General features: G+C 38.0%; 1 protein-coding gene across 6 annotated transcripts in view; it reads right to left on the bottom strand.

Moving 5' to 3' along the window:
- Positions 1–11,594: 11,594 nt before the first annotated feature.
- The window catches only part of PRCP (prolylcarboxypeptidase), a 78,602-nt gene continuing 66,845 nt past the window's right edge, over positions 11,595–23,351 (bottom strand). For 4 of the 6 annotated variants that reach the window (XM_032295889.1, XM_032295891.1, XM_032295890.1 and 1 more), the window contains exon 9: positions 11,969–13,781. In XM_032295889.1, the coding sequence (XP_032151780.1) occupies positions 13,565–13,781 (217 nt within the window). In that variant the 3' untranslated portion in view covers positions 11,969–13,564. Of the gene's footprint in view, positions 13,782–23,351 lie in introns of all 6 variants that reach the window. The other 2 variants (XM_032295893.1, XM_032295888.1) reach the window with 1 other exon arrangement.

Raw genomic sequence — 23,351 nt, 5'->3', positions numbered from 1 at the left:
TACAAAATAACTGGCCAATAATTGGCAAGAGTTTCAAGGTCATGAAAATCAAGTAAAGTCTGATAAACTGTTCCACATTAAAGGAATGATAACAACTAAATTCGAGGCTTGATTCTGAACTATAACTTTTGGCTATAAAGCACATTATTGGATCAACTGGGGTAACTAATGGGATCTGAGGATTAGATAGTAATAATATGCCAATATTAATTTCCTGACTTGGATGATACATTGTCACTATGGAGAAGAATATCCTGGTTTGTCAGAATTGTGCACTGAAGTATTTGGAAGCGATGGGACATTAATTCAGTAGCTTACTGTCAAGTGGTTTAAGTTTAAAAACATCTGTATATGTAACTTTTCTGGAAGTTTACAGGTGTTTCAAACTTTTTTAATGAAGCTTTACAGTGAGCTGTAATGGCACCACTGCATTCCAGCCTGGTCTACAGAGTGAAACCTTGTCTCAAAACAAATGGTAACCACTAGAGATTGTTATTTTTTAAACAAAAGAAAAGAGATATTTTAAAGATCATAATGTTAAGAGTTCAATTAAAACACACGCCATAGAGACACGATATTTGGCAGTTTATCTCAGTAAAGGTATCTTGAGAAAATTAAATTCTACAAAAAAAATCATTAATTACTTTTTAAAAAAATTCTCCTAACAATGGTATATAGCTAATGCCGTTTCTCGATGCAGTGGTGAGACATTAATTCCATTACACACAATGGATACTTTACACCATTGGGATGTAATTCTTTCATGGTATTCAGAATATAGAGCCTAAGATAGAGAAAGGGTCAAGAAGAAAGCATGGGTTCCTGGCTTGGAACCTATGAAGCTGGGAGTTCTATTTACTGAAATTAAAAACACACATATTCTCCGTCTTTTTGGTGTAGAAAGTTCTTCCACATCTAATGTGCTGTTTCTTGTCCTTTCTACCCAATCTACCTGGATGTCCCACCAGCAAACTAGCTCCTCATGTCCTAAAACAAGTTCTTATTTTCCATTCGTCCACATCCCATCTCTACCTTCAGTTGATTGGACTTTACCCTGGAGATGACAGGAAGCCAGTGTTTAGTAAGCATCTCTTCAAGGTCGGGGTCTACGTAGATGTACTTGTGCAATCTCACACCACAGCACAGTGCATGCCACAGGAAAGGTGCTCTGTATGTATTGAGTAAATAATTTGGAATGCATTACTAATAATAACTAAACCATTTGGGGTTTTTTTAAGTAAGCAAATGACAAGGTATGTATTTACAGGGATTAATCAGGCTACAACATACAGAACCTCCTAGAGTAGGATTTCTCAGTCTCAGCACTATTAACATTTGGACTTGATAATTCTTTGTTGTGGGGGGTTGTTCTGTGCATTGTAGGATTTTTAGCAGTATCTCTGGCCTCTTCCACCAAATCCCAGCAACGTCCCACTGCCCCCATTTATAACAATCAAAATAGTCTCCAGGCATTGCAATGTCCCTATGAAGTAAAATTGCCCCTGATTGAGAAACACTGTCCTAGAGGCAAAAGAAGATGAAAGATCAGTCAAATGGAGGGCATTCACTCACAATGTTATAGGGGAAAGAAGGCAGTGAACTCACATTGATTAAAAATGTCTACTATGTGCTGAGCACTTCACCTATGTTATCCGATTTCAAAGTGGGATATGAGATAAGAGAACCCCACCCCATCTCCATCCCAACTGGCCCCTGAAATCCCTTCAGGGTAACCTTAGGTCAGGCTCCCAAATTATTAAACCCTAAAACAGACACCATTACCTTCCCTGGCCCCATTTGCATGCAGTGAAGTCTAATTCCCACGCCATGTCAAAGAGGAGTGTTTGACATTGCTCCATGGGTATTAAGTTATTCCAGAGAGGCTTCAAAATCATTTTCCAGTCAGCTCCAAGGGGGAAAAGGGCAGAGGTTCTCTGACACAAGTTGGTCAAACTCCAGGACATGGGTGACTTCTTCCTCTGCCCAAGTTCTCAGCCATCTTTGGGGAGCCTCTCCCTGGGGCCCATGCAGTGGCTGAGCCAAGAGCTGAATGCTGGCGCTGGGTCTGTTTTCATGGTGAGGTCCAACTCAGAGGGACCAGGCAGGTGCCTGTGCATTCACTCAGCAGTCTGACAACTTAGTCTGCTCCTCTGCTCCCACCAACGCCCGCTGGTTGCTGCTGGTATTAATAACATGAGCAGCAGGAGGCTTTGCACCAGGATCAGGGCTGTCTGGATAATTAGCCAGTGGCTTAGGACTAGTCAGTAAATTACTCTGTGACCTGAGAATCCAGCTGGCTACCACCATCACTCAGGCCAGCTCACTTTATTGCTCTCCCCTCCTGCTGTACTCTGTCTAGTTTACATTCAGAGCATCGATTTCATGCCTTTTTGTTTTCCATCTTAGGGTGAGAAGTAGTCCCTTTGGGGAGACTGGTTCTCAGGTTAGTGGGATGGCTGTAGTGACATGGGAAAGAGGAATATTGGAGTTTTTGTTTTGTGCAGTCAGTTAGTTTCCTTCAGCATGTCAGCACTTGCTTTCTGTGGCATTCCCAAATGAACTTCAGTCTTCTTCATCAGACTTGTGACATTCTCTAATAAACTGCATATATATATATATATATATATATATGTATATATATATAACTTTGCATCTTTGCATATTGGAGAAGGAAAGGGTGGAGAAAAACTCTAATGTCACTCCCAACTTAAACACTCCACACAGGACTATCAAATGGGAAAAGTGCATTCAAGCTGTGGTCTCTCTCCTTGGGGCATTTGCACAAACTGTTGCCTTTGCCTAGAGCACTATTTGTTCTCCCCTTTATCCCACTTTCACTCACCTTTCAAGTTTTTCTTTAGATATTACTCTCCCATGAAGCTTTTCCTAATCCATTCAGTTGCTCACTTCTCTGGGCTTCCAAAGCTCCTATTCCGTATTATATGACTAATCCCAGTTTGTTGCAATTACCTGTTTTCTTGTCTGTTATGTCTTTCAGATCATGAGCTTGGTGAGAACAAGAACCACGCCACATCTGTACCAGGCCCCTACTTAAGTAGTCAATAAAAATTAATAAATAGACATAGAAAGATAATAAATTCTACCTTCCAGACAAATCTGATTCCCAGCTTTAACCCAGCCAAGGCACCCACTTAGACACCCAGCACCATTCTCCAAAGAGAGTTGTCACAAGCATTCTCAATGGAAAACCTATAGCTTCAGCAATAGGTTCCTCAAAACATTTCCTCCATTGTTCAAGGAGGGGATAGAAAGAAGAATGACTTCCTTTCTCACTTCCTGGAATTATCAACTGCATCTCTCCCTCTTTTCAACTCACTGATTTCTATAAATGCATCTGAAGATAATTCTGTAATTCTCACTTACTGTTTTCTTTAACTCTATAATTCACCTAAAAAACACCAATATTTTGGTTTAGCTGGTTAAACTCGTTTGTAACCTTGATTGAGACATCTACATACATTCACTTTTGATTTCCTCTTGCATAGAATGAATTTATGATCTTTTAAGTGCCTTCCATCCTTAAAGTTTTCTGATCCTAAAATTTGAAGTATATTTTGTAACCTTGTACCATAAAGGTGACAACAGTTCCCACTTTGCTGCAAAACCCTTTTTGACAAACAAGATATAAACAAAATAATTACAATATAAATACTCATTTATTTTTCACAAAGGGGCCATAAGAGAGATCATAGCTGGGCCACTGCTTACTCCTCTAACCTGCCCCACTCCACTATTACTACAAACTGCTTCCAGTTCCTCTCTGCACAAATACTTTCCTGGCCAAGGTGCTTTTACCTGTGCCGTTCCCTCTGCTCATAATGCCCTTTCTCCTCAGTGTACCTAGCAAACTTCCAATTCCGTGTTGAAACCCACCTGTGGTCACATCCTCTAGGAAGTCTCTTTTAACTTGGGATAGAGCACCAAACAATGGGGAAGAGTGTAGACTGGGAAGCCAAGCAGACCCAGGACGCTAATTTGGCCCACCACATGCCAGCTGTAATACTATGGAAAAGTGACTTACTTGATCTGACTGAGTCTTAGCCTCCTCATCTGTGAACGGGATGATAGCAGTTCCTACCTCCTGGGGCTGTTGGGATTGAATGAGGTAACTCAGTCAAAGCATTTGGCTTACCTCCTAGCAAATAATATGCACTATGTGAGGCTTAGCTATTATTATGAATTATCCCAAGTTAGAATTAATTATTTCTAATACACATTTTTTAGCTACATCTTACATGCCTGCCTCCCTATAACATGCCACCTTTTTAAAAGTCAGAGGCTGACTTACTCCTATATGCATCTCCAGAACTGTGCATAATGCCCCTCACTTAAGTGGCCTGTAAATGCTTTATGGAGCTAAATTAAATTATACATCTAGAATACTATTCTTCAAAGAACAAGATTTAAAACTTTAAAATAAAAATAAAAAGTGTGCAACATGTTATGTGGTAATATTCCAGATTAGCTGGGACACTTTTGTATTCATGTTCCCATTTTCAATTCCCACAGTGAATGAATATAGCAAGTATTATTATGTCTAGTTCACAAATGAGAGAACAGAGGACCAGAAGAATTTAATTTTGACCCAAAGTTACAGAGCACGTTGCAGAACTTAAACCTGTATCACTTTTATCCCTTCTTAAGTTTCTCTTTCCCACCCATCCCCAAAGAGGAATAGCTAAGCCGCTCTTTTTTTTGACACGGAGTTATGCTCTTGTGACCCAGGCTGGAGTGCAGTGGCACAATCTTGGCTCACTGCAACCTCTGCCTCCTGGGTTCAAGCAATTCTCCTGCCTCAGCCTCCCAAACAGCTGGGAGTATAGGCATGCCTACCATGCCCAGCTAATTTTGTATTTTTTAGTAGAGATGGGATTTCACGAAATGATTAATTAAATGTTGGTCAGGCTGGTCACTCTTAAACCTCAGGTGTTAGATTTTAAACATGGATAAGTGATCTGACACCCAGCACCTCATGAAAGCAGCTGCCAGATAAGGGACCCTTCTCTGAGGTGCCATGCCCAATGGTGACCACAGTCCTCGCTTCTCAGGATGTCCTGGAGAAAGTATGCCATGTGCTGTACGTTTAGCCCTCAGCATTCAGAAGGGACACTGCTTTCTAACAATGCGTCGGACTCCTTCAGCTTTTCCTGTGCTTTTGTGCAGTTGAGAAGGTGAAGCATAAGACTATCAAAAACTGCAAACAGTCCCTACTCTGGAGGCAGGCATTTACTAGAAGAAAGAATGGACCAATGGCTTCCCAGAGCATTGTTCAGCCACATTAGAGAAAGGATTAAGCAGATACATTCAGCTATTCTAACAGATTTTCTTTAAGCCTTCAATACGCCTCTCACACTCACTCAGATAATCACATTAGTTTTGTCATTAAAAGATCCCTTTTATAGAAAGTACCTAAACCGCTTAAACCACCCAGAGAGGTTGCATACATTACCAAACACCAAGACAAACAAAAGGGGTTTTCTGTCCCACATCTCAGTTTTCCTTTCGCCTCAAAAAATTTGGGAAATGAAGGTAGAAATGATTTTGCAAATGGCCAGTGGCTGCACAGCAACCCTCAGTCCTTCCTCCCCTGGGTAGTCCTCTGCAATCAGAACTGGGAGGACTGGAAAATGACTTCAGCACTGAGGCCAACAGAAAACAGTTTAGGAAGAGATGAAGACAGCAAAGGCAAGGAGCGGGTACAAAGGAGTGTGCTTGCCTCTCTGCCACGGGAAATTGCATTTGGAACCACAAGAGTAGAAAAACACAGGATTTGGAATCAGGCAACTACCACTTACTAGGTCTGTGGCCATGGCTGGGGAGAGAAGGGAGTCCCTTCATTTACCTCATGGTCCTCAGCTATAAAATTGAGACAATATGTATTTCTCCTCCCACCCAGGGTGTTTGTGGGGCTAAAATGAGAAAACGTAGGCAGAGGAGTTCTGAGGTCTATAAAGCATGATTCAAGCATTAAAGGGGAGATTTTATTTGTTTCTTTTTTTAATAGGCCCCATGATAGGAGCTATGTGTTTTGCATTTTTGTTTTGTTTTTTCAGAGTAACATGTGTGGTATCTAACTACTGGCATAAAATGGGTGCTTAACAACTTTTTCTCAATGAACAGTGCTTTTACTGTCTTTCCCTCAAGTCCCCAACCATGCTGCAAACTCTCATCCCTCAAATCACAGTTTAAATGTTGCTTCTCCTTGAAAGCCTTCCTCAGACCTGTAGAATGAGTTCATCATGTCTGCATTCACACTCCCATGGCATCCTGAATGCGGCACAGATTCTTAGTCCAATGTATGTAATCATCTGACATTGTGACTGTCTTTCTCCATGAGCCTTGAGCTTCTTGAGAACACCGAGCTTTTCCTTTAAACAGTTAAACTCCTTAACACTAAACCTGCACAAAGTTGCCATTGAATAAATGTTTGAGTGAATGAATGATAAGTAAACAAACAATCCAAAGAATTGAGGTTATTTGGCCCAGAAAAGAGGAAGTATCTCAAGAATCAGTCTCCAAAATAAAGGTTATTAAATTTGCAGATTAATGTCTATATTAGACATTGTGCTACTGTGCTGTTTAGAGGGTAAAGTGTAAGGCTACTGAGTTAACAATCAGTTTTTCATTTCATATGCAGGGTAAAAGTTGAGGAAAGGGTCTCAAATTCTGATGGGAAAAATTTAGGTTAGACTAGGTTAACATCAACACTATTGCCATTTGGGGCCCAGTAAATCTTTGTTATGGGGGGAGCTGTCCTATGCATTGTAAGATGTTCAGCATCATCCCTGGTCTGCATCAGTGATGTCACTGACACACCTCCACCCCAGCTGTGACAACTAAAACCATCTCCAGCATTGCCAGCTGTCCTCTAGGAGGCAAAATTGCTACAAGTTGGGAACCACTGCTGTAAACCTAAAGAACAAACTCCTGCAGGTGAGGGTCCTGTTATTCAGAAAAGGAGACAAAAGAGATGGTGGATCTGAATGTAAGCTCCTTAAAGATAAAGCAGATGGGTATTTTACTGGTTTATATTTTACCTTCCATTTTGAAGGGAGGTAGTCTAACCAAATGAACTGACATTATGGTAACATATGAAATGTCTTCTGTTAACTGTAAAAGAGACTTCTGAAATAGGAATAATCTGATACCTCTTTGATGATGAGAGAAGGCCATTTATCAAGTCATCTGGCTTCTTCCACTTCTGTAAACTTAAGGACACTTACTGTACATTCTCAGTGTCATAGCACTTTCTATACATCCTTAGCACACAGCTCCATTTAGAGTTTAGTATCTTGGAGTTATTGATTGATAGTTAAAACCTTTCTTTCTTTGGCTATGTACCTCTACATTTTAGGAGTTACGAAACAAAGAAAAACAGTTAACACCACTCCTCCAAATGGACAGAGGAAATTTAGAAACAGATGCCAACCTCTCTGTGTTGAAAGAAGCTCCTGGCTGCTTGTCTTGACTCTGCCTCCCATGGCTGGGAAGCCCAGTTCACCTCTAAGCCAAGTAGGATGAGAGTATATTTGGTGTCTGAGCTCATTTTCAAAACTACTTCATTATAACTTCCCCCTGTTGAACTACCTACTAAGACATTTAAACTGGCCAAGAAACATTTATCTAGCAAAATTTTGGCTGAGAATGTCCCTCCAGATACTAAAATCTATTTCTAAATTAAACCAGATTAGCAAAAATGTATATGCCTGTATTATATTTCCTTAGTTCACTGTAAAATCATTGTTATATTCTGGTTTTATGACTTTCATTTATAATGCAAGATTGCATAATTATGAAGACAGTGAAACCTATAAATATATGAAGAGAGATTGGAGCTCTCATTCATACTTTTCCCATTTCTGAGGTTCTTCCAATAAGTTCCTGCATGGGCTTTTCCAGATTAATTGGTCTGTTTTTATCTGATGCACAGAGTAAACTGCTTAACTGCTTTCATTTTTGTTTTCTGCTAGAAAGCTTAGAGCCAGATTTTCTTAGCCCTCATCTTCAGATAATACAGACTTCTATGGCAGCATTTCCCAACAGGTGTTCAGCAGAGCACTAATTTCTCAAATGTTCCATTTAGAAAGAGTTTCATATCAAATAAATTTGAGAAATGTCACTTTCTTGTTCATTCACAATACGTGAAATGTTACATGAAAAAGGGTTCTCAATCAAATACATTTTGGAAAAAAACCTTAGTTTTGGAAAGTTTCTTATTGATTCACAATGCTTATAGCATATTAAAGGTTTGAGAGATTTGGTAATAAAGATAACCTGTTTAAACTTGTTTCAACGATGTTCAAATACTTTTGCCCAAGGTACCCCTTTTTTGTTGTTGCTGTTCCAGTTTCAAAGGTATATATATCCTAAGTTATAATATTTTGCTTAATGTTCTCACCCTGTTTTTAGGAAAACCAAGCTCTCTGAAGACAAGGACTAATAAGAGGTGGTCACGTACTATTTAAAGTGCTAGAAAAGCACACAGACAATCCCCACCTTGGTGGAGTTTACATTCTAGCTGACATACTAGGTGTAAACCTGGTTCTGTGGGAGCACAGATAAGGAATTTCTTCCTTTAGGAAAGCTGGGAAAGACTTCACAGGGAAGGCAATCAAATTGATCTTGGCTTTAAATGATGCACAGCAGTTTGCCAGTAAAAAAAAAATATTGGAGGCTGGGCACTGTGACTCATGCCTGTAATCCTAGTACTTTGGGAGGCCAAGGCGGGTGGATCACCTGAGGTTAGGTGTTCAAGACCAGCGTGGGCAACATGGTGAAACCCCATCTCTACTAAAAATACAAAAATTAGCTGGGCGTGGTGGTGCATGTCTGTAATCCCAGCTACTCGGGAGGCTGAGGAGGAAGCAGGAGAACTGCTTGAGCCTAGGAGACGGAGGTTGCAGTAAGCCGAGATTATACCACCGCACTCTAGCCTGGGCTACAGAACAAGATTCCATCTCAAAAAAAAAAAAAAAAAAAAAAAATGGAGGTTGGTGCTGCGAAAGGAATTTTAGACAAAAGAGCAGTATTTCAGAATAATGAGAAGTTTGGTACAGCTGAAGTGCAGGGTTATTAGGAAAGTGAAGGGTGGCAGTAAAAATGGGAAGTGGATCCAGAGAGGTAATTTAAGGAAAGGCTGTACTGGGGTTCAGTGGTGTCTTGGATCAGTAGAGTCATATGTAAGGGAATTAGGATGTTTGGATATTTCTTTAAAAAGTATCAGGGTAAGGAAAGTACAGTATGAGCTCCTGAAATATGTTTCTCAAACACTAGTGCCTTGAACCCATGCTTTGATTGCCGTCTACTCACCATGACTCTTCAGCACACACTGAGTTCCACATCTCTATGTCCAACAACCCTACTTGACAGCTAGCTCCACTTGATTTTCAAAAGTTCATACAACGCAGCATGACAAAACTGAACTCAAGTCTTCCTGTCAAACCTGGCCACCCTCCAGGGCTCCTTCTCCTGTATATGGCACCATCATCTATCCAAGTGCACAAAGCAGACATCATCATCTTTGACACCTGCCCAACTCATATCTCATATAGAACCTATTACCAAATCCCATTGACTTTCTTTACTAAATCTTTCTCCAATTTTTCCACTTCTCCTTATCTCCATCTCTACCATTCTACTCAAAACTACCTTCTTCTCTTTATTTGACAACTGCAACTGGGGTCTCCTACATTATTTGCTTGTCCCTACAATGCATACTCTACTCTACCAGAGTAGTCCTTTTCAATGAAAATCTGTTCATGTCACACCCCTGATTAAAGCCCATCAAAGGTTTTTCATCCGTATAATTCTACTTGAATGAGCATTCCCACTGCCCATGTCTTCATATTCATCTTACGTCACATTCTCTGTGGTTGTTTCCCATTGCAGTGGCTTTCTTTCAGTTCCTTGAATATGCTACACTCAGGGCTTTTGCTCATGTCATTTTCTCTACTCCTCTTCCTAGTATAGCTCCCATTCATCATTTAGATCACAGCTAAAATGTGACATCTCAAAAAGACACTGCTATTCCCCCAGACTACCTCACATTGTCTAAATGCTAAACATTTAACATTTAGTGTTATCAAGAGTTGGGGCCATTAGAGTAGGACATTTAGCAATTAATCTCTTTCTATTTTCCTGTTAGATTGCAATTAATGTCCTAATAGCCTCAACTCTTCATAACACTTATTGTAATATATAACTTGACATGTCATGTCTTTCTCTTAGCAGAACATAAACTTTTTAAATTAGGTGCTGTGTTTGCTTTTTCACCATTGTATTTTTCAGGTTCTAGACCAATTCCTTATGCCTCTGTTAAGAACATTAAAAGTTGTATTCTCAATCACCATTTAGGAGAGTCACATACTATCTACAGATATACAAAACAACTAATTAACTTCATTTGTCCCCTTATTTTCCACACTTGCTCAACAATAGGTATAGGTCTTTCTACTACACAAGTTACTGGCATTTCATTGGATACCTGTGCTCCAAGAAACTGTGTGATAGATGCTGTGTGATTGAGTTGCCTGAACTGCTTCCCCCATCCTAAGAAGTACACCTCTGTAACCATGTTTTCATGGCCCTGTCCTTCCCTAACTAGCTGAGAGTTGTGAATTTGTGAGGCATTTCTCCCTCAGAGGGCTGAGGACACCACTCTAAAAAGTCATCATGGGCCTTGTGCAAATAGAGAAAAGCAAGCTGGTCTGTAGAGTGAGAATAAAGCAGTCATGGGGAGAGATGAATTAGGCAGGGCTCCCACACTCAGTTGAGTCAGGCAGGATGACAGAAGTAAGATAAACTACATTCAAATTCAAATTTCAGATTCTTTCAACTAGTGACTCTCAAAGTGTGAAGCTCCAGCATCACCTGCGAGCTTGTTAGAAATGCAACTTCCCAAGATCCTCCCAAACACGTTAGAAACTCTGGGATGGGGCTCGGCAATCAGCATTTTTACAAGCCCTCTTGGGTAATTCTGATGCATGCTTTGGACTGCCTACCGAATTGTAGACATCTGACAAACAAATCCAAACCACAGTCTGACAACAGGTCACCACTGTTGAAAGTGAAATAGTACACAGCAGTACTGATTTTCAGGGACTTTCCAGACCCTAGTTCTAGTTCCCCATGATTCCTAGTAACCCAAATCCTGGCACTGATCTTGCTGTTTCAAAATGTTTCTTTTCCTTAAGCTGGTTTTGTGGGCTTTTGTTGCTTGAATCCAAACAAAAATTAAACCGTACCAGTAAAATGAAGCAAACAAAATCTGCCAAAAAGGAGCCCCAGTTCTGCCCCAGTTTTGCCACAGAGGAGCTGTGAGGGTTTAGACAAGTTCCTTCTCTATAGGCCACAATTCTCTCTATTACAAAATAAGAGTTGAACTGGATATCTCAGGGGCCTTCGCCCTCTAATATGCTGGCTTAGACACCAGCTCTTCTGGATAACCTCTTAGCGCTACAGATTCCCTAAGAAAGTCCCCCTAAATTCCTTTAGTTTTACCCATTGAATCCAGGCAGTTAAAGTAACAAAAACAGAAAATAAAAATAAAAAGCACTCAAATCTCCATGTCTCTCTTTCCCTGTCAGTAAAAAGTGCTGTTTTATTAGAGGGATGCTTTAAATAATAAGGCTTATCTGACACTTTAATTATTTTTCATTTTAAAATTAAACTTTAGCATATTATAATCATACTCACTTCAATTAAGGCTGCTATCTATATTCATAAAATGTGTACAATAATAGGATAAAATTATGCTTGCCAAAAAAACTATATTTTTGCAGTTTGTTTCTTCAGAATGATGCAACTCATCCAAACAATCGACATTAAATAAAATGGCAACGTATTTTAAAGATTCTAAACAAGGAAAAACCCTAAAACTGTAAAATAAATTGTAAGAATATCCTCTATTAAGACCATAAACCCTGCATTATATAATTTCTTAGTTGACAAAGCATAAAAACTAGAATTGTTTTGACCCTTAAATTCCTACCCCAATAGATTGTTCTCTGATGCTGAAACAAAAATAGTGACCAAATGTTTTGATAGACAACTCATTACAATGAGAACTGAAGGCTTCTAAAACAAGACAAAGATTTTCCTGTATCTCCCAGATGCCAGGAAAAGTAAAAAAAAAAAATTTCAGCCTTGAACCCCAAGAATGAACTCTATGTCTGCACTTTAAAAAAAAATAATAAGTGCCTTAGAAATGACCAAGCTCAAAGTATAGTTTTTAAAAAGCAGAAAATGTTCCCAAGGCAGGTTGAAGAAAAAAAATTATTGAAAGAAAATGAAAAGAAACAAGGAGGAAGAAATCTTTCAACAGAGTAGAAACTGTTAGTCTCTCTCTCTCTCTCTCTCTCTCTCTCTCTCTGAAAGGTTTTGATCCAACCCTATTTGTTATCCTAGAAAAGCTCTTCTGAAGAAAGGTCTCAGTGTAAGAACTGCTTGAAAGAAGCCAACCCCTTGGAAATAGGAATGGCTTGGCCATTTATTAATGTCAAATATGCTGCCTGCATGAATTAGTCAGCTTGTCTTTTGGAAGTCATACAGAAAAGTTCTCGTGCACCTGCCTGTTTGTCTGATACTTCTGGTTTTAATGATAGCAGTAACAACTATCAGAAAATAAAATTTAAAAAATTTAAAAGCTGAATATTATATTCTACTTTTGGAATAGCTGATTCATCCATTTTAAAGGATTCTTACTGAAATATAATTAGTGACTATGACATAAAGCTTGCTTAGATTTAAAAAGACAAAACAGAGTCATTTTCCTAAACTGGCAGAATTTAACCAAATTACCACAAAACTGACCTTAGAAACAAAGAGAAATGGAGCAGAAAAAGGCCAGATTTCTTACTGGCAGTACCACAGTGGCCAACATCCCAGAACTAAGAAAAGCTGCCAAGTGAAAGAGAAAAAAAATTAAAGCACTTTCCAAAAACAGCTAAGCCCAGTGCACACAGCATTCCCAACAGCCGGAGTCAGAGTGAGTTTCAGAAGAAACACACAGGTATAAGGTCCAGCTGTATTTTTTATTTACAGCACAGTTGAAAGTCATTAAATCCAGTACAAAAGAAATGGCTCTCATTTCCTGGATTGGCACCAGACATCCTACCAGCTGCAATTACATCATTTCTTATCTATCTTCTGCTTTTACTTTTTGTAGGGTAGGGATGGGGACTTACAAATGGGCCAAAGAGACTTCAACCCAAAACCAAGGAGAAATCTCTGCTTGCAGAGATACAAAGGAATTAACTCTCCCTCTTATGAAAGGCAGTCAGGGACTCTGCTCCAGTTGTGAGGGCCACTGATGGTGTGGGAGAATTATCAGGAAGATTCTTCCTAGATGTGGTGCAAAGACAGTGAGAACCCAGGAAATCACACTCATGGGACAGCTGCTTTTACCATCATCACCTTCTATTCTATCTCAACCATGGCCCCATTAAATCTAATGATAAACAAGAGAAAGTAATTGCATGTAGAAAATCAAAGTAAATGGGAATGTGGTGACGTGAACATAAGAAACTGAAAAAAATCAAGTTTCTCAGTGCTGTTTTCCCACACTGTCATAGAAATCTCTGATCCAATTCTTCATATGTCTAACTTCCAAGGAGCGGGCTAACAGCACAGACGTGGGATCTAAGGCATTTTTGGCACGGAGATCTAAGTGGTGGGCCCCCTCTGAGATGGTGACTGCAACCAGAGTGTCTGTGATATCCTTAGTTACTCCACCTCCTGACCAGGGGTCTAGTTCACCATTGCTGCAAGTGAAAAAAAGAAGAAAAAATAAAGTTGTTAGTTTTTCTATCGACACTCAGATAAAGCTAGGAGAAATCTATTATATGCTTAACACCTAAAATTATAAACTTATAGCCTGGTGGATTTGATCTGAGGATCTAATTTATCATATAGAAAGATGCTTCATATTGGAGTTTTGCAATATTCCTGCAACCAAGTGCAAAAAAAAAAAAAACAAAACACAACAGAACCAGAGATTATTGAAGGAAGTGTTCCCATAAATCATCCTAGACTGTATTGGGATATGAAATTTAGAAACCTGAATTTCAGTCCTCATTTCATCATACAAAAGTTATATAAAGCAAATTGCCTGACTCAGTTTCCTAATCTGTAAAACAGAGATAATAGGCCAGGCCCAGTGGCTCATGCTTATAATCTCAGCTCTTTGGAAGGCCGAGATGGTGAATCACTTAAGACCAGGAGTTTGAGACTAGCCTGGGCAACATGGTGAAACCCCATCTTCTCAACAGAGGGAAGAAGGAAGAAAGGGAGGGAGGAAGGGAGGAAAGGAGGAAGCTGCATATTTTGTCCAATACAGTACAGTACTTTGGAAAACAGGATGGTAGATCTGAAAAATGACACCAGGAACTAGAATCGGAAAATTTGGGTTTTACTCAAAAATCCTCATTTTACATTAGCTTTAAAGTTAAGGAAATTCTACCAGGTTATTAGTCTCAGCTGATTCACACAACACAATTCAGAATAATGTAAACAGGATCAGTCATTGAAACTATTTAGTTTAACTGAGTAAGAAATCCAATATAACCACAGACAGCATCCCTAATAATATTTCTGAAGAGTTTTGTTGAGATATAATTCATTTACCACAGAATTCATCCATTTAAAATACACAATTCTATGGTTTTTAGTATACTTAGAATTGTGCAACCAGCACCACACACCATTTTAGAACATTTTCATCACCCCAAATAGAAATCCATACTCATTAGCAGTCACTCCCCATCTTCCCATCCTGCTCTGAGCCCCAGGAAACCATGAATCTATTTTCTGAATCTATAGATTTGCCTATTCTGGACATTTCATACAAATGGAATTAAATAATAGGCAGTCTTTTGGAACTGGCCTCTTTCACTTTGCTTAATGTTTTCAAGTTTTATCCATGTTGTGGCATGAATCAGCACATGTTCCTTTTTAATGACAAATAATATTTCATTGTATGGATACATCATATTTCATTTCTCTTTTCATCACTTGATGCACATTTGTGTTGTTTTCACTTTTTAGCTAATGAGTATTGCTCCTTTGAACATTCACATACAAGTTTTTGTGTGGATGTATGATTTCACTTCTCTTAGACATATACTTAGGAATTTCTAAGACATATGGTAACAATCTATTAACTGCCAAACTACTTTCCAAAGGGACTGCACCATTTTATACTCTCAGTAGCAACAACGAGGGTTCTACTTTCTTCAACACTTATTATTATCTATTTTAGACATCCTAGGCTAGTAAGTATTAAATGGTATTTCACTGTGGTTTTAATTTGCATTTCCCAAGAGACTGATGGGATTTAAAGATCTTATGTGCTGATTGGCCATTTGTATATCTTCTTTGGAAAAATGCCTACTCATATCTTTATCTTTGCTCATTTTTTAACAAGGGTTATATGTCTTTTTATTCTTGAGTGAGAGTTCATACTCTGTTGTGTACTGCAGAGTAAGAAAAGCATGAAGCTTGGGATCAAACACACTTTGGTTCCAGTCTCAGGCCTGCCTCTCATCTACCTAATCTCACGGAAACAGATTACCTAGGGAAAAAACTGTCATTGAAATACCTGGATCTAAGTACTTACCCCATGGCAAGCCCTTGTATGGCACCTCTTGCTATCTCTTTACTTACACACCACTTGAAATCACTTATAAAACATTTTTATGTGTGTCCTGATACTTGTTTAACACAAACTCCATTTTGCTGGTATGATTTACAAAGCCTTATCTATTCTGGATAGAAGTTCCTTATCAAATATATGAATTGCAAATATTTTCTCCCATTCTGCAGACTATCTTCTAACTTTCTTGATAGTATCATTTGCAGCACATGTTTTTCATTTTCATGAAGTCAAATTTATCTATTCTTTCTCTTTGTGTTTTTGGTATTGTATCCGACAAACTGCTGTCTAACCCACGGTGATGAAGATTTATTTCTAAGTTTTTCTCTATGAGATTTATCACTTTAGCTCTTACATTTAAGGCTTTGATCTATTCTGAGTTGACTTTTTTGTTATGGTATGAAATAGGGAGCGACTCTCAATCTTCTGCATGCGGATCTCCAGTTTTCCCAGCATCATTTGTTGAAAAACTATTCTTTTCTCAATGAATAGTCTTGCTACTTTTGTTGAAAATCAATAGGCCATACATATAAGGTTTGACTTCTGGACAATCAATTCTATTCCACTTATCTATATATCTATATATATCCTTATGCCAATATCACACTGTATTGACTGTAGCTTTGTAATAAGTTTGCAATCGGGAAGCAAGAGTTCTTCAAGTTTGTTCTTCCTTTTCAAGATTGTTTTGGCTATTCTGGATTCCTTATATTCCCATGCAAATTTCAGGAGCAGCTTGTTAATTTCTATTTTTTAAAAAAAAAGGCCAGCTGGAAATTTGATAGAGATCACATCGAATCTGCGGATCAACTTGAGGAGCATAGTCATCTTAATAGTATTAACACTTAATAGTATTAATACATCTTGATAGTATTAACACTTAAGTATTAACATTTAATACTATTAAGTCATCTTAATGGTATAATACTATTAATAATACAACTGTATTAATACTGTTAATAATTAATACTATTAATATTATAATACTTAACAGTATTAATGCTAATACTATTAATACTTAATGTTGTTAATAAGTGTTAATGCTATTAGTATTAATATATTTACTATATTAATTTATTATATATATTTACTATATATATAATTAATATATATATTAGTATTAATATATAATTAATATACTATTAATTATATTAATAGTATAGTACTAATAGCATTAACACTTAGTAGTATTAACACTTAACGTGAGTTGTCTTTCCATTTAAAGGCAGCAATTTTTAATTTCTTTGTCTCCAATGTATACATCTTGCACTTCTTTTGCTAAATTAATACTTTTGTCAAAGTATTTTATTCTTGATGCTATTTAAATCAAATTTTCCCTAGTATAACATATTATGCATAGATTGCATTAGTGTTAACAAAGCCTTTCACATTTGTTCACTGTAACAACCCTATGAAGTAGGTTTAATTACAATTCTTTTATAGATGAGAAAACTAATACCCAAGAGGTTAAAAGGCTTGACAAAACCATTTGACTTGGCAAATCTGAGATTCAAACACAGCTCTAAAAACCCTAGTCCAATGCTTAATTTTATACAACATTGCATTTTGCAGAAACATGACTGCTGTTGGAAGTCGACAGTTCACATTCTCTTAACTTGTGTGCTGCAGAGTAAGAAGAACATGAGCTTTGGGATCAGACACACTTTGGTTCCAGTCTCAGGTCTGCCTCTCATCTACCTGCTCTCATAGAAACACATTCCTTAGGAAAAAAAAAAACTGTCACTGAAATACCTGGATCTAAGTGTTCCGCCCATGGCAAGTATTAGATTACTTTCCCCTTCTATGGTATCTCTTGGCCTATCTTTACCTACCTACCACTTGGAATCACTTATAGAACATTTTTATATGTGTCCTGATATTTGTTTAATGCAAACTCCATTATGCTAATATTGTTTTCAAAGCCTGAAATAAAAAATCTTTAAGCTCACATTATCAAATACATGAAATTATTCCTACAATTTGCATAATCATCAAAAACTTCTCAGCTATAAGTACAACCTATACACATATGACTACCAAGTAATATATCTAACCAGGATTATTCCCCTAAACTTCAGAACCAAAGTTCAACTGTTTATTTGACATTTTTACATGGAAGTCAAATTAGACACTTAGCAGTTCCAGATAGTCACCAAATGCCACCAGTCCCTTCTGCCATCTTCCCAATCTCGGTTAGTGGAAAGTCTATCCTTTTAGTTGCTCAGGCCAAAAAGTTTGGTGTCACTCTTTCATTTTTTTGGTTTTACTCTTTAATCTTCTCATTGTTTAACACACAATCTGTCAACAAATCCTGTCATCTATATCTTCAAATATATCCATAATCTGACCATTTTCCACTACCTCCACTGCACCACCCTCATCCAAGTCACCATTATCACTAGCTTGAGTTACTACAATAGCCTTTTAAGTGATCTTCCTGCTTCTACCCTTGTCTCCCTGCAATTTAATATCCATAGAGCAGCCAACTTGATCCTGCTAAAACCTGAACCAGATTATGTCATTCCTTTTCTCAAAATGTTCCAAGTTTTCCTATCTCATTCATCATAAAAACCTAAGTCCTAAAAAAAAAAAAAAAAAAAAAAAAAAAACACCTAAGTCCTTACTAGAACCAACAAGTTTCTACATGATACGGGGCCTCTGCTCCCTCCCTGATTTCATCTACTATTACTCTCTCACTAACTCCACTCCAGCCACACTGACCTTACTTCACCTGAAGAAGAACATGCTGGGGACGCTTCTCTTTCAAAACCTTTGCCTTTGGTTAATCCTCTAACCCCGCCAACTTCGTGGTTAGCTCCTTTAATTCCTCTATATCATTTTTTACAAGTTACCCCTTGATGACATCTTCCTGGTCAGGCTAATAAAAAATTTCAATTGTTTTCCTTCCCTATGACATTTTATAGTCCCTTTCCCCGGTTCATTTTTTTCTTTTTGTCACTTATATCCTTTTAACATATTTATAAATTCTATCTTGTTTCATTACCTATCTCTCAAACTAGAATTCCATGAGGGCAGAGATTTTTGTCCATTTTGTTTATTTCTATATCTCCCAGTTCCTAGAAGCAGACCTGGCTCACAGTAGGAGCCCCCCAAAAAATTACTGAATGCACTTAAAAAGTGTCTAGTTGTCTGTGGCCTTATATTGGATGCCCATCCTAGACATCTATAAATATACATATGCAAGTTCATAAACACGTTGTAAATCACCTCAGTACTTTTCACATGGGAAAGAAAAGTTTATATAAATGATTAATAGAAATATAAAGAGACTGACCTTCAGCTGTGTGTTAATAGTGGAAAGAACAATGAATTAATTCAGCAGATATAAGCTGTACATCCTTACTAGCTGCATGATGTTGGGTAAGTTACTGACCCTTGTGAACCTCAGTTCTCATGTGGATTATAGAAAAAAAATGTTTTTTAATAAAGAAAATATCCTTCTCTCAGAGAACTATTGTGAGGCCCAAGTCAAATAATATATGTGGAAATAAATAAACTATAAATACTATACAAATGTATGATATCATTATAGTTATTACCATATTCTGTAAGCATAATAAGTATTAACACCAGCAAGAGGTAAATGAGTCATGAAAATATAAATGTACAAATTATATGAGAAGAAAACATTTAGGCACAATAAGTTTATGTGTGTTTGAAACACAATTTAAAATTGCCTGTCCTGGCCAGGCACAGTGGCTCACACCTGTAATCCCAGCACTTTGGGGGGCCAAGGTGGATGGATCACTTAAGATCAGGAGTTCGAGACCAGCCTACCCAACATGGTGAAACACCACCTCTACTAAAAATACAAAAATTAGCTAGGTGTGGTGGCACATGCCTATAGTTCCAGCTACTTGGGAGGTTAAGGCAGGAGAATGGCTTGGACCCAGGAAGTAGAAGTTGCAGTGAGCCAAGATCATGCCACTGCACTCCAGCCTGGATGACAGAGCAAGATTCTGTCTCCAAAAAAAAAAAAAAAATTGCTTATCCTCTGTTCAATTGCAACTTAACATAATTCTTTAAAAAAAAAAAAAAACTATACTCCAGAAGTGAACTTTTTTGGTTTTATTAAAAACAAAAACTCACATAAAATGAAGCCTTAGTTTTCAACTACCAGATAAACTTTTAAAGTAAACTACACAAGGAGTTGGAATCTCTTAAATGAACAAATCGCCTTTATCATTATTCCAATTTGACAAGCCCAACCCAGATAGGAAACTCTCCGTTATTTGCAAAACAAAAAAGCCATCCCAAAGCCACATAATAAGCAAACTGCATTTGATTTAAAAGGTCATCTGAAATAGCCTAGTGGCTTAGCAACAGTGTTTGGAGTTGCTGAGAGACCTAAGATGCACATGGACTTGAATTTCTTGGTCCTAGACCTGTGAAAGCTAAACCGATCATTGGGAAATCTACAACAAAAAGAAGAAAAAAAATGCTGGCTTTCATGAGAGGATCTCGATGCCTGGGTAAAACCAACAGGGAGCTTCACTTAGTCGCTGGCAACAATTAATTTGCCTGAGAAATGATGTTAAACTAACCAGCTCCTCAGGGACTCCCTTTTGGATCTATGCTAAAATAACTGAGAATGACTGTTGGCAAAATAATGTCTATGAGTTGGAAAAGAAAATAAATCTTCCCCCAAAAAACAGTTGTGGAATAAAAAACGAATTGCTGTAATGAGACTAATAACAGGTAAATAAATGTTTACTGAGTACCTTCTATATATCAGGCACTGATTGGGCATGGGACTCCACAGTGAACAAAACACAAAATCTGTTGCTTACTTCCACAATAATTTATTCCTTGAAATAACTCTATTAGGTACTCATTATTATTCCTAACTAATATGAATTGGCAATTTGTCCAAGGCCATGCAGCTAATTCAGGGAAGAAGAAGAATGGCATCAAGGCCTACTGACTTCAAAACTTTAACTGAAAAATCTCCAATCCAACACTTAAAGATTAAACTTCCCAACCAGAAAAGCAGTCAAACTTGGATTCGCATGAGCCAGCCTAGGGAGAGAAGCCTGGACATAAAGATTAACATGCGTTCCATAGGCCTCCTTGGACACCTTCTTTTATTATTATTATTGTTATTATTATTATTACTATACTTTAAATTCTGGGATACATGGGCAGAACATGCAGGTTTGTTACATAGGAATACACACGCCATGGTGGTTTAATGCATCCATCAACCCATCATCTACATTAGGTATTTCTTTTAACCCTAACCTTCCCCCCCAGCACCCATCCCTTGACAGGCCCCGGTATATGATGTTCCCCTCCCTGTGTCCATGTGTTCTCATTGTGCAGCTCCCACTTACAAGTGAGAACATGTGGTGTTTGGTTTTCTGTTCCTATGTTAGCTTGCTAAGAATGATGGTTTCCAGCTTCATCCATGTTCCTGCAAAGGACATGAACTCATCCTTTTTATGGCTGCATAGTATTCCATAGTATATATGTGCCACATTATCTTTATCCAGTCTATCATTGATGGGCATTTGGGTTGGTTCCAAGTCTTTGATATCGTGAATAGTGCTGCAATAAACATACAAGTACATGTGTCTTTATAACAGAATGATTTATAACTCTTTGGGTATATATCCAGTAATGGGATTGCTGGGTCAAATGGCATTTCTGGTTCTAGATCCTTGAGGAATTGCCACACTGTCTTCCATAACGGTTGAATGAATTCACACTCCACCAACAGCGTAAAAGCGTTCCTATTTCTCCACATCCTCTCCAACATCTGTTGTTTCCAGACTTTTTAATGATTGCCATTCTAACTTACATGAGATGGTATCTCATTGTGCTTTGATTTGCATTTCTCTAGTGACCAGTGATGATGAGCTTTTTTTCATATGTTTGTTGGCTGCATAAATGTCTTCTTTTGAGAAGTGTCTGTTCATATCCTTTGTCCACTTTTTGATGGGGTTGTTTTTTTCTCGTAAATTTGTTTAAGTTCCTTGCAGATTCTGGATATTAGCCCTTTGTCAGAAGGATAGATTGCAAAAATTTTCTCCCATTCTGTAGGTTGCTGGTTCACTCTGATGATAGTTTTTTGCTGTGCGGAAGCTCTTTAGTTTACTTAGATCCCATTTGTCTATTTTGGCTTTTGTTGCTATTGCTTTTGGTGTTTTAGTCATGAAGTCTTTCCCCATGCCTATACTTGGACAGCTTCTTACTCAGCAACCAGAAACGTTTTATAGCTAGTGGCCGTAAAGTACACAGAATAGACACACCTGTGGCTGTTCCGTTACTTTGGGAGTGCTCTTTCTTCAGAAAATTAGGAGAATTTTGAATTTTTTAATAACTTAAAACTTTGTACATTGGATTTCTCATACCTAGCAAACTGTAGAAAGAGATTTCTTTGTAAAAGTAGACCTACCACTGCAAAAAGATAAACCAGCATCTTCAAACAGTCCTGCCTTTAAACTTTCACATGCTTCTGAAGCCTGCCTGAGCTGTGTATTTCATTCATTGTCCTTATCAACAATAGGCACATTATTGGGCATTCAATATGTGCCAGTCACTGTAGCAGGTGCTAAAGATACAGAGATGGTTAAGATGAAGCCCCTGCCAGTGATAAATTCACAATCTCATGGGGCAGATAGAAACACAAACAGATAACTACCACATGGAGTGATAAGCGGTTTTTACAGGTGCTACTAGAAGTAAGGGGGAGGTGAAAACCTATCCTCCCTTAGGGAATATTTCTTGGAGAAGGTATGAGTCTTAAGGAAAAAGAGAAAGGGAAAGGACATTCAGGGACAAGTATACAGTTCCCTGTGGCTAGAACATAAAGGGCAAGGTGAAAGTGTACCTTCATTTATTCATTTAACAAATATTTTTTGAGCATAGATATTTGCCAGGTCTGGGCCAAGTACTTTGATGGGCTAACTCTTTTAATGCATCACAACAACTTTATGGGGCAAGTGGCATTATTATCCTCATTTCACAGAGGATAAAACTGATTATCAAAAAAGCTTAAGTAATTTTATTTAAGACAGCTCATTCTACCTTTGTATAGCTCTTCTTGAAAGTCCTTTCTTACACTGAGCTAGAAGTTTCTTACATGGAGCTCTAATTCTTACCTACTGACTTTTCTCACAAAATATGCTCCCCCCTCCAATGATGATGATGATGGTGATGATTATTATAATCACTTTGATAGTATCAGAAAGATAACATAAAAAATCAAATGGATAACTAAAATAGTTGTATATAATGCTTCAATACAATTTAAGAAGGGCAATGCATTTTCAACTTGCTAGGTGCTTTGCTCAGCACTTTAGGTGACTAAGGCAGGTGGATCACTTGAGCCCAGAAGTTCAAGAGCAGCTTGGGTAAAATGATGGAATCCCATCTCTATTAAAAATACAAAAATTACACACCTTTAGTCTCAGCTACTCAGGGGCCTGAGGTGGGAGAATCACCTGAACCTTGGGATGTTGAGGCTACAGTGAGCCAAGATCATACCACTGCATTCTAGCCTGAGCAACAGAGCAAGACCTTGTCTCAAAAAAAAAAAAAAAAAAAAAAAAAAAAAGTCAACTTGATCTTCAGCTTTGCAGAGTCAAAGCAAGGATGGATGAGCTTAAAGTACAATAAGCTGGAGCAATGTATATAAACACTATATGGAGACAAGCTC

This window comes from Sapajus apella, unplaced genomic scaffold (assembly GCF_009761245.1).
Source record: "Sapajus apella isolate SASKATOON/1434 unplaced genomic scaffold, GSC_monkey_1.0 scaffold34, whole genome shotgun sequence".
NCBI lineage: Eukaryota > Metazoa > Chordata > Mammalia > Primates > Cebidae > Sapajus > Sapajus apella.
The sequence above is the reverse complement of the archived record's forward strand: the minus strand, read 5'-3'. Positions and strand labels throughout refer to the sequence as shown.